General features: G+C 40.7%; 1 protein-coding gene across 1 annotated transcript in view; it reads left to right on the top strand.

Annotated features, from left to right (window-relative positions):
- LOC124779068 (ionotropic receptor 75a-like) overlaps positions 1-27,313 on the top strand; it is a 134,388-nt gene that overhangs the window by 63,666 nt on the left and 43,409 nt on the right. Inside the window, exon 6 of the mRNA XM_047253685.1 lies at positions 25,901-26,109. Coding sequence (XP_047109641.1) covers positions 25,901-26,109 — 209 coding nt within the window. The remainder of the gene's footprint in view (positions 1-25,900; positions 26,110-27,313) is intronic.

The raw sequence follows: 27,313 nt of genomic DNA, 5'->3' as shown, positions 1-27,313 counted from the left end.
TGGATAACATTACATCGGAATTTCTAAGGTCATTGGGGAAACAGGGAACAAAACAACTATTAACGTTGGTGTGTAGAATGTATGAGACCGACGATATGCCGTTAGATATTCACACATTTCCGAAGGTAACAAGAGCTGACAAGTGCGGCAATTATCGCACTATCAGCTTAACAGATACACATCCAAGTTTCTGACAAGAATTAGATAGATATCGATGGAAAATAAAAATGAGGATCCTTTTGATGCTGATCAGTTCGGTTTTAGGGAAGATAAAGGTACCAGAGAGGCAATTCTAGCGTTGCTCTTGATAATGGAATCAAGACACAAGAAAAATCATGACAAGTTGATAGGATTTTTCGACCTGAAAGAAGCGTTTGACAACGTTAATTGATGCAAGATGTTCGAAATTCTGAGAATGGAAGGGTTAAGCTAGAGAGAGCTACGACTAATATTCAATATGTACAAGAATCCAAAAATAAGAGTGGGACACAAAGAAAAAAGGGTGTAAAGTAGGGATGTAGTCTTTCATCCCCACTGTTCAATCTATGTACCGGAGAAACAATGACGAAACTAAAAGAAAGATTCAATTGCGGGATGAAAATTCGAGGTGAAAAGATATCAGCGGTAAGATTCGCTGATGACGTTGCTACCCTCAGTAAAAATGAAGAAATATTGTACAGGATGAGTAACTATCTATTTCCACCAAGAATAACTCCGAAAGTATCACAGGAACTGAAAGGTACGTGGGGCAAAAGTTGTATGGGACAACGGGGGCCATAACATGACGTTGGTTTTTGTTGCTAGGTGTGATCACTTCAGAGATATGAAGGTCAACTTTGTTTTTTAAAATGGGATGCTATAGCTATGTACCTATTTTCTGACAGCGGCTCTCTAGACGAATAAACAATGACGTGTAACAGTAAGGTCCTTAAAGGTCAACGAGGGTCACAAACGTAGCATCAATGTCCATTTACATTAGGTGTTCGAGATGATGACCATTGGTATCAATGCAGTGCTGCAATCTTCTTATCATGGATTGGGTGGTATTCCTTATCACAACGGTACTTATCGAAACACATGCTCTGACAATTCTCTCTCGCATACCTTCAGGTGTAGTTGGAATGTCTTTTACGAATTTCCTGAAGAGAAAAATCCAGAGGCGAACGAGTCGGTCACGACACATCTCCTCCGCATCCAATCCAACGATTTGGGAACTGCCTCTGCAACTCATTTCTAGCCATCGGCGAAAAATGTGCTGGGCATGCAAGGTATTTCTCCCAATAACAGACCTAATGTTTCTTGCAGGAATGTGGTGTTCTTCCTACCACTAAGATTTCCTTCAATGAAATAGAGGCCTATAATTCTGTCCTCCAGCATCCCACGCCATACATTCACCGACCATGGTTTTCGGTGTGCAATTTGCCGCAGCCAACATGGATTTTCCGCTGCCCAATAATGCATGCAATGCAAATTAACATTTCCAAGGTTCCTGAATGTAGCCTCGTCAGTATATAAAATCAAAATGAAAAATGTGTGATTCCTCTAAATCTAAAGTTGAGCCCATCGACAGAATTCAATGCGACGCATACAATCCGTACCAGTTAATTCTTGATGGAGACTGTTATGGTAAGGATGATATTTCTGGCGATGTAGAATACGAATAACACTACTCTGGCTCATGCCAGATTCCCTTGCGATGTGACGCGATCCATAGTGGCAAGAGTACCACTTTGCATTTCCTCGTTAGTAAATATCCTTTACCGGATATGCTTCCGATGCGTTAAAGATCCAGTTGTTCTCAATTTATCATATACGACGCGTGTGGTGAGTACATTGAGGATATCTTTGAGCTTATACGTCTCTAGCTCTCACTGAGTATCGTTGGTATTCACCGTAAATGAGAAGCACATCGACTTGTTCTTCGAAGGAATACATCATTCACATTCGCTTGATTCGACGATACTAGTCTTAACGTTCCTATTAATGTTGTATTGCGAAACCGTCGAATGGTGTTCACATGTTAGTGGCATGTTAAATGGATACACCGTATTCGGGGAATATTTATATTTGCACGATATACGAAAGAGAATTGTCAGAGCACGTGATTCGATAAGTGCCAATGTGATAAGAAATACTATTCAATCCATGATAAGAGGATTGCAGTACTGCATTGGTACCAATGGTCATCACTTCAAATACCTTTTGTAAATGTACGTTAATGCCACTTTTTTGACCTACTTTGAACTACAAAGACCTTACTGTTACACGTCATTGGATTCGTCTCGATAGCCGCTATCAGAAAATAAGTAGTAAATTTTAGCATTCCAATAAAAGAAACAAAGTTGACCTTCATGTCTCTGTCACAACCCCACCTAACAACAAAAAACCAACGTCATATTATGGCCCCCTTTGTCCCATCCAACATTTGTCCCACAAACTTTTCTGCTATTATCATACTTTCGGAGTTATTATAGGTCGCAATAATTTGTGGCTCACCCTATATAATCTGTTGAATGGAATAAACAGTGTAATATAAACTGTCTAATATTTAAAGAACATGGACTGAGAGTAAATCGGGAAAGGCCGAAAGTAATGAGAAGTAGCAGAAATGAGAACAGAGAGAAACTCAACATCGAGGTTGGGTATCACGATCTGGACGAAGTCAAGGAAGTGAGAAACTGATCGAGGTTGGGGACCACGGGGTGGACGGAGTCAGGGAATTCTGCTACTTAGGCAGCTGTGTAACCGACGACGGACGGAGCAAGGAGGACATAAAAAGCAGAGCAGCACTGCAAAAGTGTATTCCTGGCCAATATAAGTCTACGAGTATCAAACATAGGCCTTAATTTGAGGAACAAAGTTTTGAAAATGTACGTTTGGAGTATAGCGTTGTATGGTAGTGACAAATGGACTTTGGAGAAACAGGAATAGAAGAGAATCGAAGCATTTGAGAAGGGGTGCTAAAGAAGAATGTTGAAAATTTGGTGGTCTGATAAGGCGAAGAATTAGGGTGTTCTCCGCAGAATCGGCGAGCGAAGGAATACATGGGTACCACTGACAAGTAGAAGGGAGATGGTGGTAGGACATACATAGAGTAACTTACATGGTACTAGAAGGTGCAGTGGAGGATAAAAGTCGTAGGGGAAGTCAGAGAATGGAATACATCCACCGAATAATTTAGGACGTAAGCTGCAAGTTATTCTCCCATATGAAATGGTTGGCACGGGAGAGGAACTCGTGGTGTGCCGCTTGAGACCAGTCATAAGAACGATAACGCAAAAAAGTGTAGTACTTGTTGTATACGTAGATGGAACACATTATGAAAAGAATGGACACGTAGAAGGCGGTAGAATGATAAATCACTCATGTGTCTGCCATCTCTAGGTCGGTGAGAACATACTGGATCACAGAATGCGACTGCAGCGAGAATTTTTAGCCATCTTAAAGTCTGGTCGCTATGTATATCGATGTTTCACCCACAGAATTGCTATGCCTCCCTTGTTCTGACATTTTCGTTTTCCGTTCATCGACTCGCAACACACATAATAATGTGTCGCGATCCATTTTCCAGTAACAACGAAAATCTCAATCCGTCAGAAGCATATGAACGCTGTCGCTCGCCTAGTGAGGAGCGGAAAATATTTCTGTTTAAGTTCCGTTTTCTTCTGTCCTAAAGTGCTTGCTGTTTGATGCTACCACTGTGATCGCATAATTGGTGTTGTGCGCTGCTGTAGCCAACGACAAAATACAAAGGCGACAGCAACATGTGAGGAGTATATGTATGTGCTGCGAATCGTCTATGGCAGTTATCGAACATAGTGAACAAAAGTCCACTTTTACCTGTATGCTCTCTTGTCTTAATCGTCCATTCTCAGGTAGTTTGTGCTGAAGACCGTAAATTCACTTGTTGTCACCTAACCATATAAAATCTATCAACAATAAGTTTATTTAACTCAGATATGACGAATATTATGAATACACGAGTAAATTAGAACAAGGAATACAACTAAGTTTTCCCTTCTCTGGGTTACTTTGTTGTTCAGTGTAATCTGCTGCTGGACGTTTTTCTCGTGTGTCTCGAGTTTTATGCTACATTCAGGTACATGATGTAATATTTCAAACTTAAAGACTAATGTCTGTGATACATGTTTAGCACAATAAATTTCCACCAATCACAACTTATGTTCTGATCGGCTCCTAACCAATCTATATGTGTACTTCACTAAATATATGTGACTGCCCAATATGGGGTCCATACTGAAGGCATAAAAAAATGGGATACAAATATAAATACTGTAAATGTTCCCATTAATTAATTTATGTTCCGAATTTGAAATAACTATTTTTGCTCTGGAAAGTCTATAAAATGACAAATGTGGAAGAATAAAAGTCTATGGTTTCGAACAAATGTTGTTATACCTGGTTTGAGTGAGAGAAAACTATATTTATTACTAAGACTTAAATATCCTTGTTATCATGCATTCGTTGGTCATACAGAAAGTGTAAAAACGTTGAAGTATCTAGATGAGGTAACTGAAGAAAGTGAGCAAAAAATATATGAAAGGGTACAAAAAATGAAGCTGTATGTGGAATAACAAGGGTATTTAAAATAAAAAGTGTATTTCTAGAAATTCCAAATTAATGCATTATATTGTGGAAGTGAAATCAGGAAGTTCTTGGGTAAGTGAACGCGAAGTACTGAACTATAAATTTTGTGGAAGTTTTAGGAGAAGATTTGGGGTGAAAGTGTTAAGTATAATAAGATGCAAAAGGAACTGGAAATTAGGAAGCAATAGTGAAATTTATCAGAATAGAGAAACAACAGAAACAGTTTAGGAAATGAGACTGGTACTTTTTGGGCATTTATACAGTATGAATGATTATAAGCGGGTAGAATTAAGCTTTTTGTAAATCTAGGTGAAGAAATTTAGCACATCTTGTATCGGAGAAGTTGTGAAAGATTAAGAAACGCATAATAATAATAATAATAATTGGTAAGAAAACTGGTAGATGTTGAGTGTTTCCAAGACATGTGTCACAATGTCTGGAGAAAGTAAACAGAGACATGATGAATACAATTTAAGAAGAAACAAATGGAGCAAATGAGAAGAAAATTAAATTATCATATGGTCCTTAGTTGGTTAAAACAGGAGGAAAAGAAAGCGCATTGAGGAAAGTGTGGAACTTTATTTATTGCGTTACTGAAGACAACATTAACGGTTTTGATTGCATCACGGAGTTTTGGAGATCAAGATGCTCCCTCCTTCATTGACTTGATGTGCCACATTCCTGTCGAGAAATGCTGGAACAGATGCGTCTAATAATCTACAAACATTTGCGAGGGATGATGTGTACTACTGCGTTGCTAGCCTGGGCATTCGTCTGAGACATAGACCTGCGGAGATGGCTGCTGAACGGTTGGTCTCCAACCCATTCGTCAAGGTTCTTCAACATCCACTGTTGAGTGTGTAAGTTATTACGAAGCGGTGTAGAGGCAAACTATCCTGAAAAGATTCGCTCCGTGATAACATAATTTCTGCGTAAAACATCCTCGGTTTTTTGCCGCGTGAATTGGGGATAAAAAATCTCAAGCTTTCGACGATGGCCTCCATGTCATCGTCAGGAGCAACGGACTGTCCTCACTGCTGCTGTGGTGGCCTTTTATAGCCTTTGGACGGCTTCTGATTGGTCGGCTTGTGATTGGTCTGCGATTACGTACTGCTGTCGCAGACGGTGTGAATGTATGCGCTGGTTCAAAAAATGGTTCAAATGGCTCTGAGCACAATGGGACTCAACTGCTGAGGTCATTAGTCCCCTAGAACTTAGAACTAGTTAAACCTAACTAACCTAAGGACATCACAAACATCCATGCCCGAGGCAGGATTCGAACCTGCGACCGTAGCGGTCTTGCGGTTCCAGACTGCAGCGCCTTTAACCGCACGGCCACTTCGGCCGGCTATGCGCTGGTGGTGCCACCGCTTCCGTTGGAACGTAAACCTTGGAAGGAGTGTCTCTGCTGCTTCTCCGCATCGAGCGCTCGTTTCCATGCACCGCTCAGATAGTATCCGCTATCATGGTTTAAGTTCTTCTCGCTCATTCGTATTTCAACAGCCTCCTTAGTAACAGAATGCCAGTATGTGGAGGCCTGGGACAGATTTTTTATTTCATCGAACAGTATTGTTGGTGAGGCTGCGCTCCGCAATTGCCAATTTCTCCAGTTCTCTATTTTTAATATCACGTTGGTGTTCTGCACAGTGGTCGGAAACGGTACGAAGGGTCTGACCTACATAATTGCTTCCACACTCACAGGGGATATTATAAATTCCAGGTACCCTGAGGCCGAGAGTGTCCTTAACAGGGCGCATCGTCTCCTTGATCATCTTAGGAGGACGAAAAATCGGTCTTATAGCGCATCTACCCCGGTCTCTTCCTATTTTGCTGGATATAGCGCCACAAGAAAGAACCTCAATCGGTCTTTCATCCTGTGAGTGTGCAGCGTTTTCTCGTTTTCTTTTTTTAGAGAACGCTACCTTTATATGCCGTGCTCCATAGCCATGCTTTCGGAACACGTATCTGAGATGGCTGCTCCTCAAAGAGCTCATCTAACCTATGCATCGGCTAAATAAGCAAAGAAATTTGACGGTCTTGCAGCTATGTAAACCTAGGATCGCTTGCCATGAAGGGCAACAAAACTGGGCATAGAATATCATCGATGTACTGCTGTGCTATGAGGGTGCCATGGATGGGTGCTGGTATGAAACGAAATGACGCTCTAGACCATCATTTATGGTTGTCGGGCCATATGTCGGCAGAAATTTTGGTTGGTATCCCTCTGACATCTGGAACTTCTCTGATGCTCATTGGGACTTAGTTAGATGCAGTATTCATCACCAGACACAATTCTACTCCATTACATGAGATTCCAGGCCGAAGATATGTAATTCAGAACAAAAAGATGGTCAAACAAGAAGTCCCATAAAACATGTCGCCCATTTTACAGAAATCTGTCGATATGAGAGTAGATATGAATAAAGCTACCTTTTAATTATCATTCTATGAGATATTCGTCATGTTTTAAAATATATATGTTTTCTGAGTTAGAAATTTTAGTCTCATTCATTTCTCATGCAGCAGAGTTCTACTAAGGGTGATAAACAGAAGAGTTTAAGGCAGCCAGGAAGAAAGTATTTCAGAGGAACAGAATGGATGTGTAAGAGAGAAAGGTACAAGGGAAGCAACTGGCCTGTTGAGTACTACAGGTGACAGATACATTTAAAGAGGAAGAGAAGTTTACCCTGTTTACAACGACTTGGAGAAATCCATTGCTACAGTATAATGAAATATAGTAACTCATTAGTGCCAAAACCTTTAGCGCGAATTTCTTTAAATTTTTTAAGGAAATGTTTAAAAAGTCTAAAATAACACTACTGAAGTTTAAATTAATTCCCTCTGACAGAAATAAAAATAATCAGTATGCTATAAATAGAACACTGGGTGCTTATGATGTAATGTAAAGAAAAAAATCTTTCTTCAGCTTCCTTTCCTGTTTTACAATTTTTGTTCCACTTTACTTAAATAAATAGAAACATAACACAAAATTTACAAGTGGGAAAGATTTATTAATATTTCAAATTACAAAATCTGTTCAGTACTCTTGAAAAGTTGTGAGATACAACTTATGAAAATCTGTACCTAGCCTGTAAATGGAGTCACACACTTATTAAACAAGCATAATTGTGATTACCTATGACAGGTAGTGGTTAGAACCTACAGACCCAAGTAAAAGTGAGTAGAACGTAATTATTATTGATCTAAATGTTGGGAAACAAGTTTTCATAGAAATTAGTAACTATTTAAAAGGTACAATTACAAACAAACCAATTAGTTTGGAAGTCTGGTTAGTTGCGAAATTTTGGGAAACTAAGAGTTCACAAAGTTACAATCGCATTTTTTATAAGACATGAGGGGCTTCTCCGAACAGTTTTGACATTGGCATCTTCTCTGCTTTTATCTTTCTCTTATAATGTGACGTTTCTCATCCAGCTGCACAGTAGCCAAAACTTTCTTTCTAGAGGTCTACAGTAGTACTGGACTTCCAACCTTTCTTGCATTCTACCAGATTTTCAGGTAGAGTACATATGTGTTTATCACAGCCATGCCAAAACCTCTAATGAATATTGGCCAATACCATTTTTTCCCATGAACTGCCATTGTATGTTTCTCCAGAAGCTAGTCATGGTGGTCTATTCCGCCCAGAATTTTTTGTGCTAACAAGATAGGGCTGTCTGACGCGCTTCTTCTCATTTTGTTCCTTTGGTCGCCCCGCGGGATTAGCCGAGCGGTCTGAGGCGCTGCATTCATGGACTGTGCGGCTGGTCCCGGCGGAGGTTCGAGTCCTCCCTCGGGCATGGGTATGTCTGATTGTCCTTAGGATAATTTAGTTTAAGTAGTGTGTAAGCTTAGGGACTGATGACCTTAGCAGTTGAGTCCCATAAGGTTTCACACGCATTTGAACATTTTTGGTTCCTTTTGTCGTCTATAAACTGCAGTCAGTGGCTCCGTTAATTCAAAATTGGTTGTTATAGGAACACAGGTGCTGGCATTCAACTTTGCCATGATGATTTGTTTGGTTGATTGTGTCGAAAAGGGGATCATAATTTCCTTGATCTTTCACTGTTAAAACTCTACTTCGAAGGGGCACTGGGCAGTCCTGTTTCGTGTTATTGTACCTGAAACATGGAACCCCATCTATGGTAGTTCTACAAACAGATAATATGAAGTAAAAAAATTATCAAAACATATGATATGGCTGTTCAGGTCACCGACGTACTCTAGCGATTTTTTCTCGACTCGATTTTCCAAAGGTTGAAAATATTCAGGGGCAGCCTCCTCGCAGCAGAGATCAAAACTGTAACAATATCCACCTCTTCCACATAAACCCAAAATTTATTCGCAAACTTAATGGGTTTCATATTTAAGTTATTGCTTCAGAGAAAGACGAGCATAGTACGTGACCATCGTTCCATCGATCGAGAGAACTTTATAAAAAATTCCCCACTTCTGGAGGTTTTTATTCATAGTGACAGTCAAATTACTGATCTTGAACCTTTGATCACTTTTGTTAGCATTCCCTTCATTGATATCTTCAACATGAAGGAGTACTGTAACGGCAATTTTTACGAGGAGCACCATAAGATCATCGTCTTCAGTCCAATAATCTCTCTGGTAGAGCAATTTTGGCATTCAGATAAAATTAAAAAATCAATAAAAATATCCAGTTCATGTTCTGAGATAGAACACTCTGGCTCGTTTTCCTACTGTCTTGCATACTTCTCAGTGTCTTCCGTAATAACATTTAGCAATTCAGAAGTAAGCAGCTCTTCAAAAGTGTCCAGTGGCGTATAATCTCGTAGTGCGTTTACATTATTTTCACACCTGGTTGGTGCCAGACGACCTACATTGACGAAACTGTAACTTTTCGCAGACCGTATTACCGTAGGTTCATTCTTTTTCTTTCTATGGGAAGATTCTGTGGTTGTGACTGAACTTCAGTTCCCTTGGCAGTAGATGAAGATGCTGTAGAATAACTTGGAACGTCGTCGTTCTTTCATACGTTGATCCCTGGAATATCCTGCACTATATGACACCCTGTTTCATCTCTCGTCTGACAGTTCATCTACATCTGTGGTAATGCAACCATATCTGCCTCTCTCCCCTCAGAAAACAAGTATTCTACAGTGATCTCGACCCATCTGAATGTATTCTGCCTATATGTATTGGAATTCCCAAAAGAAAAGGAAATTAAATGTGGGTATTATAACAGCTCTGCTTCCCATTCATAGGCCAACATTTTCAACTGAAATTTTTTAGTACGAGATTATTAGTTTTCATCCAGTATTTTTTACAGCTGGCATAAATAGACTTTTAACATTTAAATATTAACTAATCTAAGTTACTTATCCACCTCGTAAAACTTATAGCAAAACAGAAAGCACATTACGTGCACAGGAAAATATTCACTGATGCCGATATGAATACATATTAACAGGGACTGAGTAACTTGATCTGCAAATGGACAATAGCTTTGGGTGATTGTACGGAGGCAACAATGAATACAGACAGAGATTATGTGGTGTTCAATGTTGCATAATTCAACAACGGGAAAGAACTCTCCTTTAACTACGACGCTACACGTTAATGGGTGAATCGACATTCTAAGGAAGAATGGAATCAACTATAAGGATAGAAGGTTAATTAAGAATCAATGCCTACAACAGAAAATACTTGTACAGACTGGGAATTAGATGACAAAGGAAAGCACAACTGTAAAGGGAGAGAGACAAGGCTGTTGTCTCTCACCAATACTGTTTAACGTATCTTTGGATCACATTATTCAGAAATGTTTGAGACGAAGGAAATGAGTGCGGTTGGTGGTTGTAGGGTAGAATGTGTTCGGTTTGTGGATGATAATGTGTTATTGACAGAGAAAAAAAAAGAATCATTTGAATGTTAAAAGAATTAAATAAGATCTATGAGGAATTTGTAATGGGAATTAATAAGAAAAACGCAAAAATGTATGGTGACAAGTTCCAGAAATGTAAGGACAGCTACAAATTTGGGACAGTAAGATGCACAACAAGTTAGTGTTTCAAGTATTTGGGAAGCCTTATTATTGAAGACACGAGATGCAATAAGAACGTGAAAACGTGTATAGCAATTACCAAGCAGGCACTTAAAGAGAAAATGAGGTTTCTGTGTGGATGAATGAATAAAGATTTGAGGAAGTGACTGGTGATCTACTTTATATGGAGTGTGACAGTATACGAAACTGATACACGGATACTGTAGAAAGAAGAAGAAAGGAAACTAGAAGCTTTAGAGACGTGGATTTGGAGGAGGATAGAAGGGATAAAATGGTTGAACAAATTGAGAAATGAGTAGGTGTTAAGAATGAAGGAAAAGAGAGAAGCTTGAAAGACAATCAGGAAGAGGATTTTCAACTGGCTTAGACACTAGATGAGAAGAGAGTGTTTTCTGATGAATGCTATGGAAGGAACGGTGAATGGAAGAAGAAGAATACGCAGAAATTATCAGATGGTAGATTGTAGAACGACAAACACCAATTATGAGAAAACGAAAGGTGTTGCAAATGACAGGACTGAATGAGTAGCTACATGTGAATACCTGCCGTATCGCAGAACACTGATGACGGCGATGATGATGAGTCTGTTTAGATCATTTATCATCACCCTCCAGTAAATTTCCAGAGTAAATGAGATTGATACTTTACTCCAGTTACCCTCCATGTAAAATGATGGTACAGTCGTATATGATGACCTATGTGTAAAGGTCAATACTTTCTATGAGAACCACTCGGTATGAGAGTTATGTTGTGTGGTGATTGACTGACACACTTACTTTGAAACTGAAAAACCTAGTAAAAACTTTATCGGTTACAGCTGTTAATAGAAAGGGAAATCGGGAGAAATGTTTGGTGTCAAGCTAATGACAGTTGTCGGCAACTGTACTTGACAGACGCTAAATCACAGCTGAAGTAGCAAACCACGACAAGTGTCGACATGTAGTGAAACTTGCTCTGCGGGACACAGTCGCGAGGTTAATTAAGGGAGTCCGTTTGGGGAGCGGCTATTGCAGAGGCCACAGCTAGTGCCAATTTGACGTGGCACGCCTGGTGAGAGCTGCGCAAAAGGTGACAGAGCGGGTCGAGGCCACTGAGCCGCGCTGAGCCGCGCCGCCGCCTAATTACAGCCTGGCTCGCAGTACACGCGTGGCGCCTGCATGGCGACTCGCCCGCACTACACGCCGCCTCAGCGTTTCATTAACTGCTGTCCCGCGCGAAATAATTACTGCCGTCTCTCTTTGCTTAAAGGGGTGTATGAGGAATGTACGTGTGTTGTCTGCTTCCTCACATGGCAGCACTCGTAACATAATTTCAGTATAAACACGAACCAAAATCCGAGAAATTGGAAAATGAGTTGCATACACGTATAACATTCAGAGTTTCTGCAGCGCCCTCATAGAAGATCGAAAGTGATTTGGTAAGTGAGGAACGCACAGTTGCATATTTACTTATGTATTGAGTTTTCATTTTTCGTAGACCCTGTGTTACTGAACATCCTTACAGAATCCGATTACTGTGAACATTATCATGATCACAGGAGATGAACAAACTTTTCTTGGTTCTCTGCTTTTTATAATCTTCCACTTACAATAAATAAGCCGCCATGTGTTACGGTCAAGCAAGAAAATAGCGGTCTCTAGTATAGAGTTCTGAAATTCATTGGATGCAGTGGAAGAGATGCCTTCGACAGGATTGCAGGAGAGTCCAAAGTAAAAACCAATATAGCTAATGTAATAGATAAGACCCCGACCAAACATAACCAGCAGGGTGAAGTTCGTGCAACACGAAGTGCATGGGTGAACTCTCTCGTTTGTTCGAAGTGAAGATGGTGATGACCTTTCTACTTTCTTATACAACTGTATCCTTGAAAAGACTATGGGAATTTGGAGATCATGTATATATCAGATTTGCTTAAGAAGAAAGTCAGGATTAATTAAGGTGAAGGTTCTGGTGTTGATTTTACAATACAGTGAAAGAGCCCAGAAGACTCTAATCTTTCGTAAAAGATAATTAGCTAAACATGATTTAGAATTGGAACACTCAAAATATGACAGTCGAGAAACACAAAGCAAAATTCCTTGAAACACAGATAAGATGGATTTTAATTTAAAGTGAGATAATAAATGAGACTGGACTAAAAGTAAGAAACACTGGGGATTGGAGTCCTAAAGATGTAAAGAGACTTTAGGTTGATGAAATATATCTACAGTAATAAACCTCCTGGAATGCAAAAACGAGGTGTAACAACACCGTTATCAGAACACAATGTTCTTTTACATTAAATTCATCACTCTGAACTAAAGCCTGGGTTAACTAAAAGCCTTGGAAAGGACATTTCTAAGAGCAATCTTTGGTGGCAGTTACGAAGGAAATCTACCAGAAAATAATGTCGGAGACTATGCTGCGAAAGAGCCTTCGATACTTATGCAGGCTGAATGAAAACAGATTAATGGTGCATATGTTCACATATCGCAGGAAGAAAGAACCACAACGATGTGGATTACAGAGGTTTGGAAAGTTTAGGTACGTCAAACATCATACAAAATTATATTTAGGAACAAAGTGCAGATCTTGGAAAAGTTTCAAATTGAAATAGAAGGAGGACGAAAGAGATGTGGACGAACTTGTATAGAACAACAAAGGAAACAGTATAGTTGACACCAGAAGGATTAGTGCAGACAGGGAATAATTTATTTAAAAGAAAAGAAATAAAGAGACGAAGAGAGAACATAAGTAGTCAGTTCACTTGTGAATAAATCTTACTCTATTAAAGTAATACCAGTATTATTAAAATCGCGTCAAGTAAATTTCTCACATAGCAAATGCTTGTCAGAATTACAGAAGAAGCCATGCTGAAGGGAACGAAACATTGACGAGAGGATGTCGTGAAAGATGAGGGAGCACTGGCAATGTGACATACGAGTAAATAGTAGATCGCTTTTGGAAAGGAAGAAGATAGCTAGTATTTGTAGGAAAGAATGCTACGCCGATGGTAACAGCAGGAGCAAAAACATTCTCTCTTAATGCAACACGGTTTTGTATATGACTCCGGTTAATAGGAAGTTAATGGTGTGTCTGGCTGAAATGAGGATGAGAAAACAGATACGCACAGGTTCAGCCAAGATGTTGGACTTACTGGAGCTTGTATTGCATTTATGGTGTACTTATCGCACCCGATTTGTGGAAATAAATCTTGACAGTGGTGATAGCAATTCCTTAAGAGCCGGCCGAAGTGGCCGTGCGGTTAAAGGCGCTGCAGTCTGGAACCGCAAGACCGCTACGGTCGCAGATTCGAATCCTGCCTCGGGCATGGATGTTTGTGATGTCCTTAGGTTAGTTAGGTTTAACTAGTTCTAAGTTCTAGGGGACTAATGACCTCAGCAGTTGAGTCCCATAGGGCTCAGAGGCATTTGACCCATCATCAATTCCTTAAGAAATCTGAATCTATGAAAATCGCGTCGCTTGTATCTGCTCTTACTGAGATCGTGATCAAACAGCCGAATATTAGATAATACATACTTAAATGTTGATAATTAGCTCGAATCGTGCTGGTCACATCAGGTCTTGTATGCAGTGTTGGAATACCGATACTTTCTTATGTCCGAGACGAGGTAACATGAAAGTGGTTCTTAAGATCTGAAGAAGTCAGAAAAGAGTCACATCACCTACTACGTTACAAGTGCCCACCTGAACCTAAAAAGGACTGCTGTGATTACACAATCGAATGTTTAACACGATTTATGCAAACGTTCATGGCTAATTCAAGACATTTGATTTTGCTTTGCTTCTCTGTCCATGTTGAATTATATCACAAAAATTTAATATCTGGCAGAATGAAAGACTGAATTATCTATTGTATTGTTTTAGAACGAAATATTTTTCTAAGTTTCCGAAAAGTAAGAACCATTTCGTTCTACGACCACGGCAGCACTAGTGTCTGTGTTCTGCACATTCGCACTTATCTCTCTGATTCATTGTCTTTCTACTATTGCCATCAAAGTTGGGTTGTGTTGTGTTTACATAAGTTAGTGGTCGTTCAATATGTTTAAGACAATCTCTGACAGAGTATACCGTGAAATGCGTTCTTCAATACGGTTTTGAACGCAAAGAATATTAAGCCAACTGAAATTCATCGTCAACTTGTAGAGAGTTATGGTGAAAATGTAATGATTGATGAAATGACTAGAACCAGGGCTCCTTGACTAAGATCTGAGCAGGAAGCCTTCTGTTGCGATCGATGGTTTGGTTGGGAAAGTGGATTAGAAAATTCGTGAAAACAAACTGTGGGGTGGCGAGTGGTACTATTGTTATAAAATGTTCCTATTATTTATTTAATTAATGCTGTTGTTTGCCGTTCTCAACACTGGGTCTCTAACTACAATATTGGCAACCGGAAAGTGATTAGCATAACGTGAAGCCTGTAATTAGAATTCCTAGTGCCCGCTTCATCTGAGAAATACATTTATAGCTACAGCTTATAGCTCTGAGGAATTAGGAGATTGTCTGCGATTCATAATCAAAACCATTTTCTCTAAAATGTTCACTATATTCTGAAAATCACAGACCGAAACTAATCCACACAATCCAACTACCAGAGCAGTTCAGAGTCTAATGCACTGATGCAACTATAACTGTTCAAATTAAATGTTTAAGTGAATGCTCGCCATAATTTGATGATAATGTTCATCAAACGCCACGCTAATAATGGTAGAATGTCTGTCCTGCGGCGGCACGTGAAAATACGACATACGCAGACTAAAGATAGATCATTAACGTCATCCCAAAATCAACACTTCACTCGAAAACGATTTCATGGTTATGCGTATCCCGGGTAACTTATTACGGCATCCGAGGCTGTTTATAGCAATGACACCGACGCGACGCGACTCACGGCACAGGTGGTGCGCTAATCAACGCCTGGAGAGAACTGGGGCCTTACTTTCTCGTGCAGCGTTCTTATATATAAAGCCGCGGTGCGGACGGCGAAGGGTACGCCTGATCAAATCCGCTCTCCCGACTAGCCGCTGGGCTAGTAATGCACCACTTTAAGTTATCGAATAAATCATTGCTTCCTTTGCTGATGGCCGATGAAGCTCTCAATTTAAATGTGCAATCAGCACACAGGTAAGTAATCATAATAAAAGTCTGACGTGGCTAAGTCAAATATTTTGGGCGAGACAATTAATTTAATTACACTACACGCAGTAGACGAGCTCTGAACTTGGCTTTTGGAGACACGCTATCGCTATAGTTTTATAGTTGTTCTGTTGAAACTTCTCACATCTTTACGATTATAGCGGATCTCCCTTCTACTTAAATTTAAACATCCTAACTTTATTTATTCGCCTACTTAATCTATTTTGCTTCCTTTATTTTTTAAGACAAAATACCGAAAATCATGAATTTCAACTAAAATTTTAATTTTTGAGATCCAGAATACTGTTTCTACTAAATTATTATGCAAAAGGAATCTAAATATAAATTTTTAAGTTTCTAGCTCTTTTCTGTTGCGCCAATGATTTTTACAGAAAAACGCCCAAATTTTGAAAATGGTTAAAGTTATTGAACTGATATTCAACACATATTGATTTATTATTACTCCTGACATGTTAGAAACGTTTCAGGTTATTTACTTGATTAAAGTATTGCGCAACATTTATGACGTCAGAGCTAGTTACAGCGGACTGGCTGGCACACAATGGAAAGACTGATGTGAATTTTATACGGCGTGAGTATGCTGCTTCCCTACAAGACGGTTCACAATAAGAATACTTTGTGATGAGTTCACAAATTTCACAAACTGTTTTGCATGAGATTATCACGAATCGCTAAACCGTTCGCAGATTGTATTCCAATTGGGTTCCGAAAATGCCTATAGGTGTCCACAAAATAAAGAGACTTGCCATTGGTTTGACATTTCTTAACCTGTACAGTGATGAAGGAGATGAACTCTGACAGAAATTAATGAAACTGCGACTGGTGATGAGAGCTGGTTTCGTCATGTCACTTAAGAATCAGAACAACAGTCGATGAGTGGAGCCACTCACGATTCCACCCTCCCCACCCCCCACACACACAGAATTCAAAACAATGGCGTCAACTTTCTGTGGACAGACAGAGTTTTCCCTTCCCTCCCAGAGATGAATCCATCATTGCGGTACGATATTGTGAAAGGCTGAGAAAATTTCAGCGCGCAATTCAAAACAAAAGGCGTGGAAAGCCCAGAAGCCCAGTCAAGTCAATGTGTTGCTTCACGACAACGCACATCCCCATTCTGCATTTATCACTTAAAGCCTTATACAACAATTCGGTTGGGAACAGTTCGATCATCCGCTGTACAGCCTCGATTTCGTAGTTTCTGATTACCACTTGTTCTTGAACTTGAAGTGTGATTTTGGAGGAAGGATCTTCGACATCGATAACGACGGAAAAGCAGTGTGTCATCAGTGACTGTCTTCACTGGAAGCATCTTTATATGAAGGGGACATACAAAAGCTGGTTTCCGGCTATGACGAATGTTTGAACAATGGCGGCATCTATGTAGAAAAATCGTCTAAGAAATGCTGTTTCTCGTAAAGATAAATTTTGGTTTGAAAAAAAAATATTTGTATGAGTTTTCTGCTTCCAGACAGGTACTCAGTATTCGCAGATGTCTCGTCTAAAATAAAAATAAAAGAAGTTTATTAATGCCTTTGGTACCGAGATAAATAAGGACATTGGCCTGGCAGAATCATGCTCTTTACATTTTGATGGATATAGCTGTGGAGAAGGGGCTGTGAACACACACACACACACACACATTTTAAGCGAAACAGAAGGAACACATTACTGTTCATTATTGTTCTATAGATAGTTACCCAAAAGAGTTATTTAACAAGTGCCTAACCGGAGTCGAGAGATGGAGTATTCAGCGAGGAACAAACCTACGAGCCCGGCTAATCTCAAGTGGAAATACGTCTCAGATGCTGGAGCGGCGGCTCATGACTTTCAGCGACGGGACCAACCGAAAAGAGCTGAGAGCGACAGAGCAACTGATATCTAGACAACGAGGAGCTGGCGACTTTATAGATTCGACGTTGAAAATCGTCGTCTAACTGATATACAGTGAACAGTTCAGGTATAGTGTTATTACCAGAATCGACAGCCGAACCTCGTCCACAATGTTACATCTGTTATACATGCGGACGTAACAAGCAAATAACGGAGTGATATGGAAAGTATATATGGAGACAGTGAACTTGTAAAACAATACCTAGAGGGAGATGATAATATGTTAGACATGGGGAATCTGAACGCGTTAGTAGGGGAAGAAACCCTGCCGTCGCACTTTTCTCTTAGCCCTCGGTGACTCAGATGGATAGAATGTCTGCCATGTAAGCAGGAGGTCCGGGGTTTGTGTCCCGATAGGGACACGCATTTTCACCTGTCCACGTTGATATATATCAACGCCTGTCAGCAGCTGAAGGTATTCATATATGATTATAATTTCGTTCTAGACAGCTGCAGAGCATCAATGGTGTCAGTTTTTTGGGACATGTCAGAAAGAACAGCCACCATACCCATATAAGTATATGGCAATACCGGCCATGACCATTTTCTTCTGTGCAGATGCACACATACTACCCGAACTCTTATGGAATTAGGTAAGAATCTCTTCTATGACTAAAGAGTGTGTTGGGTAGGAAGACTACGAATGTAGTGTGTGGACATATAAGGTGAGAATGTGGGTCTCGCTGGAGGTGTGGGCGAGATAGTCCCTGCAGGCGCATTATCCTCTGTGCCCTCGGTGGCTCAGATGTATAGATGTCTGCCATCTAAGCAGGAGACCCCGGGATCCTGTCAATGTTGGGGCACACATTTTCACCTGTCTCCATTGAAATATATGAACGCCCGTCAGCAGCTGAAAGTATTAATATATAATTCTAATTTCGTTTTAGACCGCTGCAGGTCATCAGTGTGGTCTGTTCTTTCGGACATGTCTGAAATATACACATTATCCATATATGAATGGATGTAGGTGATCCGACAGGATGCTTATGGACGTGTTATCTGTCAGAGTCGTATCTAGACATATCGGGGGTCCCGTATCACTCCAACTGCGCATGCCCCACACCATTACAAAGCCCCCCACCAGCTTGAACAGTCTCCTGCTGGCATGCAAGAGCCATGGATTCCTGAGGTTTTCTCTATGCGCGTACACGTCCATACACTCGGTACAACTTGAAGCGAAACTCGACCAACCAGACAACATGTTTCCAGTGATCAACAGTCCAATGTCGGTGTAGACAGGCCCAGGCGAGGCGTAAATCTTTGCTTCGTGCAGTCATCAAGGGTACATGAGGAGGCCTTCGGCTCCGAAAAGTCATGTCGATGATGTTCCGTTGAATGGTTCGCACGCAGACTCTTGTTGATGGCCCAGCGCTGAAATTGGCAGGAGGTTGCGGAAAGGTTGAACTCCTGTCATGTTAAACGATTCTCTTCAGTCGTTACTGGTCCCATTCTTGCAGGATCTTTTTGCGGCCGCAGCGATGTCGGAGATTTGATGTTTTACCGGGTTCCTTATATTCACGGTACACTCGTGAAAAAGTTCTTACGGGAAAACTTCACTTCATCACTACCTCGGAGATACTGTGTCCCATCGCCCGTGCTTTGACTATAACACCACATTCAAACGCACTTAAATCTTGATAACCTGCCACTGTAGCAGCAATAACCGATCTAACAACTGCGACAGACACTTGTTGTCTTATATAGGCGTTGCCGACCGCAGCGCCGTATGCTGCCTGTTTACGTATCTCCGTATTTGAATACCTATGGCTACACCAGCTCCTCGACACTTCAGTGTAAAATGCAAAGTGCACAACGCTACTGTGTGCTACATTTAGATTGCTTGGAAATATCGCATGGGATTCGTTATTCTATCTACATGGTCAGGGAAACATGAAATTTTATATTTCTGACGCATCGCAGGGAACATTAAGAAAACCCAACAGTAAATTGGTCTTCGAGGTCACGCACCTTCTCTCTGATGTTGAAAGTCTAAGCTGTAGCTTGTGAAGAATTCAGTAATTCAGTACAGTGCTGTAAATAATCATGAACAACTACGGAATACACCATGATGAAAGGCAAGCATTAAATTCTGAGGACGCGTTGAATCCAAACCGCCGTGTCGCGCAGCAGCCTCAGCTGCAGACGGTCTTGAGATAGCACGCACGGCCGCTGCAGCCCGAGATTAACCCTCAGCCAGCTAATTAAACCGTCTAATACACTCTGAAGTAGTTCCCTCACAGAGATTAGCGCGATGTGCAAGAAGCAGAAGCTACAATTTTATTACCTTCCTCGCTCTCTCTTGGCGCTTTCACTTGTGTTAGTAATGTTGAAACTTACAATTTAATTTTTAATTTAGGAACTTTTTTATTCTTTCTTTCTTGATGTTGAAAGTTTTTCTTTCTGGAACCATTGTGATTATTATAAGACGAGAAATTCAGTTTAAAGTACCGGAAACACTGAAAGAAAAGTGAAAAGCACTTGTAATGCATGGTGCTCCATTGATTGACAAGAATGAAAAATGCTCCTATCATAGCACAAAGAGGGCGAATATACCATGTTAAGTTCGTAAAAGACTGGACGAGAGCTCTGCTGCGTGACAGCATATTTCTCACAGTAAGTATAACAGCAACATTACAGAAGCCATGAAATATCTAAGAAGCATATGCTACAATGCAAAACTACGGTGGGTATAAATCTGTAGCACATTGAAACAAGTCTTGCACGTATAAAGTATACAGAATCAGTTGTCATGCCAACGACCAATTTCAGCTCAGAGAATTGCACAACTGAAACAATGGACATTACATAATTAGCTGTCAGTTGCCACAACAGAAGATGAGTGTAATAAAATAAAGATAAACCATGGTAGGAAATGTAAATTTGTCATTGGTTGGTGAGGCTGGAAATAGAATGGCTTGGCAATAATTCTGGTGAAGGTGAGGTACAAAATATCAAACAACTCTCTACAGTAAACTAAATTTACTCTCTGTTTTTGTGGATGAGACTGTTCAATTAGTTGCGCTTCAAGCGACGTCTGCTCGAACACAACATTAAAAACCATATTGAAGGACTCTTGACAGCCCAAGAGTTTTCGATTAACAATCGGACGCAAGTAGTCGATATGTCCTTTTCAGTAACTGAAAATTAAAAATCAGATTCATATTCCCGAAAGAGATTTTCACTCTGCAGCGGAGTGTGCGCTGATATGAAACTTCCTGGTAGATTAAAACTGTGTACCCCACCGAGACTCGAACTCGGGACCTTTGCCTTTCGCGGGCAAGTGCTCTACCATCTGAGCTACCGAAGCACGACTCACGCTCGGTACCCACAGCTTTACTTCTGCCAGTATCTCGTCTCCTACCTTCCAAACTTTACAGAAGCTCTCCTGCGAAACTTGCAGAACCAGCACTCCTGAAAGAAAGGATACTGTAGAGACTTGGCTTAGCCACAGCCTGGGGGATGTTTCCAGAATGAGATTTTCACTCTGCAGCGGAGTGTGCGCTGATATGAAACTTCCTGGCAGATTAACACTGTGTGCCCGACCGAGACTCGAACTCGGGACCTTTGCCTTTCGCGGGCAAGTGCTCTACCATCTGGTGGGCTGGTTCTGCAACGTTCGCAGGAGAGCGTCTGTAAATTTTGGAAGGTAGGAGACGAGATACTGGCAGAAGTAAAGCTGTGAGTACCGGGCGTGAGTCGTGCTTCGGTAGCTCAGATGGTAGAACACTTGCCCGCGAAAGGGAAAGGTCCCGAGTTCGAGTCTCGGTCGGGCACACAGTTTTAATCTGCCAGGAAGTTTCAGATTCATATTCTTCAGACCCAAACTTTCCAGTAGCCACAATATTCTGTCTAGATCTAAAAAAGCTTTCACCGCCTCGTGAGTAGAATGTACAACTGGGGAAAATAAAATACCGCATCTAACGTCCAGGTGAGACAAATAAAATGGCCCGGGGAGCAGAGTTCCTGGGTACAAAGAAACAGAGACTTGCATGGTGCAGAGCCGAATTGATTCACGTTCTTCCGTGTCAGCGACGAGTCTCGATTCTGTTTGTAGCAGTCAGATCGACAACAGAGTGTTCGTAGACAACTAGGTGAAAGGTTGCAGAAGCCAGCTATTCTTAAGCCCCATATAACTTCTGGAACCATGGTGTGAGGAGTTAATGGATATGACAACAAGACTCATTTACTAATTATTGGCTTAATTTCGGTCGGAACGCGCCGTACTGGTGCTCCTGCATGTCCCACGGAATTTATTTTTAGTACAAGTGTATTAAATCGCAATGTGACAATAATTTCCCGTTTTTCAGCACCAGTTAACAGGACAGTGCGTGATCACCGTCATACGATGGGGAGGGCTGTGGGGCGAAGTACTGTATGTACGTATGTATGTCTGAGTGTGTGTGTGTGTGTGTGTGTGTGTGTGTGAACAGTATACCCAAGATACGTTGAGCTTCGTTCCGAAGTTTGTGATACGTACATATCGGTAACCTTCGTGTCGACTGTCTTTTGTTTACGACTGCCAGCATCCTCAGCGATCTAGTAGCATGGCGACGTTTGGCGTTATGTTTGTCAATGAAAAATAAGTCACGTAAGGACTGTTAGAACATTAGCGTCTGCACACCGTGCTTTCACAAAATCTTGTTTCTTCAGTGTCGTGATTTACGCCACACCTGCTGGTGAAATGCGGGCAAGGTGTGTGAATTTCTAAAAGCCGATATGAATGGACCAGAGCTACGGAAAAATGTGGCAGTGTTATGGGGATAGACGGTAGAGCCTGTCGCTTATATTAAACCTTATCATTTTATTGTTTTATTTATAAGAAATTATGTTTTAGAAATCTGAATTTCAGAACAGTAACTTGAAAAAATTATTTCTCACTCCTTCACCACAGGTTTTCAAAAACCAGAACTTGTGATTGTTAGGGGGTGGGGATGGGGGAGCGGGAGGATGGTACCGTGGTTGAACAGGTGTGTTCCGGTACCTAAAATTTTAGAAATTACTCACTGACTGGATGGAGGCTGAATGCTTCCCAGGATGTGGCAAGAATGGTAAATACTGTTGCCTGAGCCATCATGGCCAGAGTACGAAACGGAATATTTCTTAAGAGTAATACAAAGTACCGAATATATTGGTCTCTTATCAGCTTATGGAACTCCTTATTTGTAATAAACATAATATGTAAAATACGTGATGCGAAGACATATAGTAGCACATCAGTCTGCAGCCAACGCTCTTCATGAACTGACGTAATATGCGACTAAAACATGGCAATAAATTCCTCACTGTAACATTGGAAAGGAATTTTATTCCATGCAGTAACGAACAAAAGAGTGTATTCGTGATCGTGCTTGACACTTCTTTACTGATGTAATAGATGTGCATGAGATCCGAACCGAATGAAAATTTAAGTTCATCGGCTTCAGCGATCAGCATCGGTATGAATAAAAGCTTTTGGCTGTTAGGATGTGTCATTGTGAACGCTAAAACTTTCATTTAACACCTCCTAGTTGATGAACAGACTCACATGGCTTTTCTGGATAACAGATTTCTAGCTGCTTTTTAATTTCAGGAAATTGTATGACTACGGAAGGTTTACGTGGTGGTTCAGTTGAATACAATTTTTGGCATTCACAATAACAGTAGTGAATAGACATATGTTTAAACTATGATTAGAGATGTATGGTATGTGTGAAGAGTCGACATTGTTGAGTTTTCTTGTTGTTCTAATATTGGAATCTCTGATTATATCAATGAATATAACATGTTCACTAATTACAGAATCTAATTATTAACGTTCCTAAACAGATATTTGGTAGATTCGTGCCAAAAGTACATATTGGTCCTCAATGAAATTACCGAACGAAAGATTGGTTCTGTCCGTAAGTTGTGCCTTGTTGCCGTTGGTTCGCATTTCGTTCTTCCGATTCTCTCACATTATGAGCTATTCCTTGTTCAATGAAGAGAACATTCCATTTTCATATATATTTCCTTTGGTCCACGTGTATGGTCACAAACTTTTTTGTCATCGCACTACGGGTTTCGGTCTATAACGACCATCTTCAGATCTGTTTTATAAAAACGTGTCCTGGCGCTGTTTTTTTTGTTTAGGATTTGACGATGCCACTGTGGCTCCAGTGTATTAGGACATGTTTTTATGAAACAGATTTTAAGATCGTCATTATAGACCGAAAGCGGTAGTCTGATGTCATAAAAGTTTGTGACTATAGACGTGAACTACAGAAAATTTATTCTATATTCGGGTCACTGTTCAATTCGCGACCATCTGACAGCTTGTGAAATTCCATTTTCATATTTGTTTCCCACGCCGTGTAATTGTATGTAAGAGTGCCATGACAGGTGGTTAGATTAGATTAGATTAGATTTACTTTCATTCCAATTGATCCGTAGTGAGAAGGTCCTCCAGGATGTAGAATATCTCAGAAAAACAAGTTTAGTTTACAACTAAAACAAATAAGCTAATGTACCATTTGACAGGTCCCAAGTAGACTGATTGTCATTTTTTTAATGAACATTATATGAAAGAATCATTTTACAAACACTAATGCACTGAATTTAAAATAAAAAAGATTTTTATTTGTAAGATAATAAACATGTAATAGAACTACTATAATACTTATTTACAATGAACATATTACTGCACTGAAATGGTCCAGAAGTTAGATTGTACTTAGACGTACACACACACACACACACACACACACACACACACACACACACACACACACACACACACACATATTTACAATGAGCACATAACTGCACTGAAATTGTGAAGCAGTATTTGGTTCTACTGAGAAATTCATCAATGGAGTAAAAGGAGTTGGCCACCAATAAATCCTTTAGGCTTCCATTAAACTGCATTTCATTGGTTGTTAAGATTTTTATGGCTGCTGGCAAGTTATTGAAAATGTGTGTTCCTGAATAATGCACACCATTTGTACAAGAGTAAGTGCCTTTAAATCCGTGTGAAGATTACTCTTATTTCTAGTACTGAGTCCATGAAGTGAGTTGTTGGTTTGAAAAAGTGATATATTTTTAATGACAAATTTCATTAAGGAATAAATGTGTTGCTGTTGTGGTCTTCAGTCCTGAGACTGGTTTGATGCAGCTCTCCATGCTACTCCATCCTGTGCAAGCTTCTTCATCTCCCCGTACCTACTGCAGCCTACATCCTTCCGAATCTGCTTAGTGTATTCGTCTCTTGGTCCCCCTCTACGATTTTTACCCTCCATGCTGCCCTCCAATACTAAATTGGTGATGCCTTGATGCCTCAGAACATGTCCTACCAACCGATCCCTTCTTCTAGTCAAGTTGTGCCACAAACTCCTCTTCTCCCCAATCCTATTCAATACCTCCTCATTAGTTATGTGATCTACCCATCTAATCTTCAGCATTCTTCTGTAGCACCACATTTCAAAAGCTTCTATTCTCTTCTTATCTAAACTATTTATCGTCCACGTTTCACTTCCATACATGGCTACACTCCATACAAATACTTTCAGACACGACTTCCTGACATTTAAATCTATACTCGATGTTAACAAACTTTTCTTCTTCAGAAACGCTTTCCTTGCCATTGCCAGTCTACATTTTATATCCTCTCTACTTCGACCATCATCAGTTATTTTGCTCCCCACATAGCAAAACTCCTTTATTACTTTAAGTGTCTCATTTCCTAATCTAATTCCTTCAGCATCACCCGACTTAATTCGACTACACTCCATTATCCTCGTTTTGCTTTTGTTGATGTTCATGTTATATCGTCCTTTCAAGACAGTGTCCATTCTGTTCAACTGCTCTTCCACGTCCTTTGCTGTCTCTGACAAAATTACAATGTCATCGGCGAACCTCAAAGTTTTCATTTCTTCTCCCTGGATTTTAATACCTACTCCGAATTTTTCTTTTGTTTCCTTTATTGCTTGCTCAATATGTAGATTGAATAACATTGGGGATATGCTGCAACCCTGTCTCACTCCCTTCCCAACCACTGCTTCCCTTTCATGCCCCTCGACACTTACAACTGCCGTCTGCTTTCTATACAAATTGTAAATAGCCTTTCGCTCAGAAATAAATATATTACATTAATTACGTTTAGCTATAATAATATAAGTGAGTGATCCATTGCTTCAATGATGCAAAGTTGAAGTCGATATTGCAAGGTGTTAGGGGAGACCTCCTGGTGCGTAGGTCTGCCCCAGACGCCCACGTCGCTGTCTGGCCGCGTCACGGTGTTCGTCCTGGCGCTGACCTCGCTTTTCCTGTTCACCTCCTACTCGGCCAACATCGTGGCCCTGCTGCAGTCGCCCAGCCACTCCATCCGCTCCGTCTCCGACTTGGCGTCCAGTCCGCTAACACTGGGCGTCCAGGACATCGCCTACAACAAGGTGTATCTCGGGGTGAGTTCTGATTACCTCATAATAAATAATTCAGTTGAACACACCGGTGTTGTTACTTCCCTCTGCGATCAGTGGCAAACACGCACGCACACACACACAGACACACACACACACACACACACACACACACAAACATACACACACACACACTTGTTCAAATCGTTCAAATGGCTCTGAGCACTATGGGACTTAACTTCTGAGGTCATCAGTCCCCTAGAACTTAGAACTACTTAGACCTAACTATCCTAAGGAAATCACACACATCTATGCCTGAGGGAGGATTCGAACCTGCGGTCTTAGGTCTGGTTTGGTGCACCTCTCCACGCTGGTCCATCCTGTGCAAGGCTCTTCGTCTCTGCACAGCTACTGTACCTTACGAGGGGATCCTGTTAAGTCCTTGGCTTTATAAAGAAACAGTGCTATATTGGTTCTAACAAGTTTATTTACCCGACATATTCCCCTGGAGCTAATACTTCTATGATATCTTTGATCCAGTTTCATTTAGCCATCTACAAAAATATTTTGATATTGCTGAAAACCAGTCATCCTCAGCTTTTCTGGCTTCCTCATTGCTCAGATATCGTCTTCGCTGGAGATGTTTCTTGTGGTCTGGGAACAGAAAACGGTCTAATGAGGGGGGTGGGGGGTCGTCAGGAAGGAGAATAGGGTTGATTTTTGAGGTTGTCAGAGTGAAGACCAGCCAACGTCCTCTTCGTCATGACTCCCTTGTGAGGAGGGGCTTTGTCTTGCAGAAACAAGATTCCTTTTCTCAGATTTCCTCGATGTTTGGAGACCAGTTGTTCTTTCAGTACGTCGAGATGCCTACCATAATACTTTGCCATGATCGTTTTACTACGTTGCAAATAGTCCATAAGCAGGCTTCCACCTTATCCCAAATGGCAAATGTGAACATCTCGTCTGCTGATCAGTGTGTTTTGAACTGCTTTGGACGTTTTGAATTACTATGTCTCCCTTGATTGGACGGTTATTTGGTCCCCGGCACGAATCCTCCCAGCGGATTAGTGTTGAGGTTCTGTGGGCCGGCAAGCCTGTGAATGGTTTTTAGGCGGTTTTCCGTCTGCCTCGGCGAATGCTGGTTCCTCTTATTCCGTCTGAGTTACACTACGTCGGCGTTTGCTGCTTAAACACGTACAGGGCTATTACAAATGATTGAAGAGATTTCATAAATTCACTGTAGCTCCAT

Source organism: Schistocerca piceifrons, chromosome 1, assembly GCF_021461385.2.
Source record: "Schistocerca piceifrons isolate TAMUIC-IGC-003096 chromosome 1, iqSchPice1.1, whole genome shotgun sequence".
In the NCBI taxonomy this organism is placed as follows: Eukaryota; Metazoa; Arthropoda; class Insecta; order Orthoptera; family Acrididae; genus Schistocerca; species Schistocerca piceifrons.
This window is presented reverse-complemented; position numbering and strand designations above follow the sequence as displayed.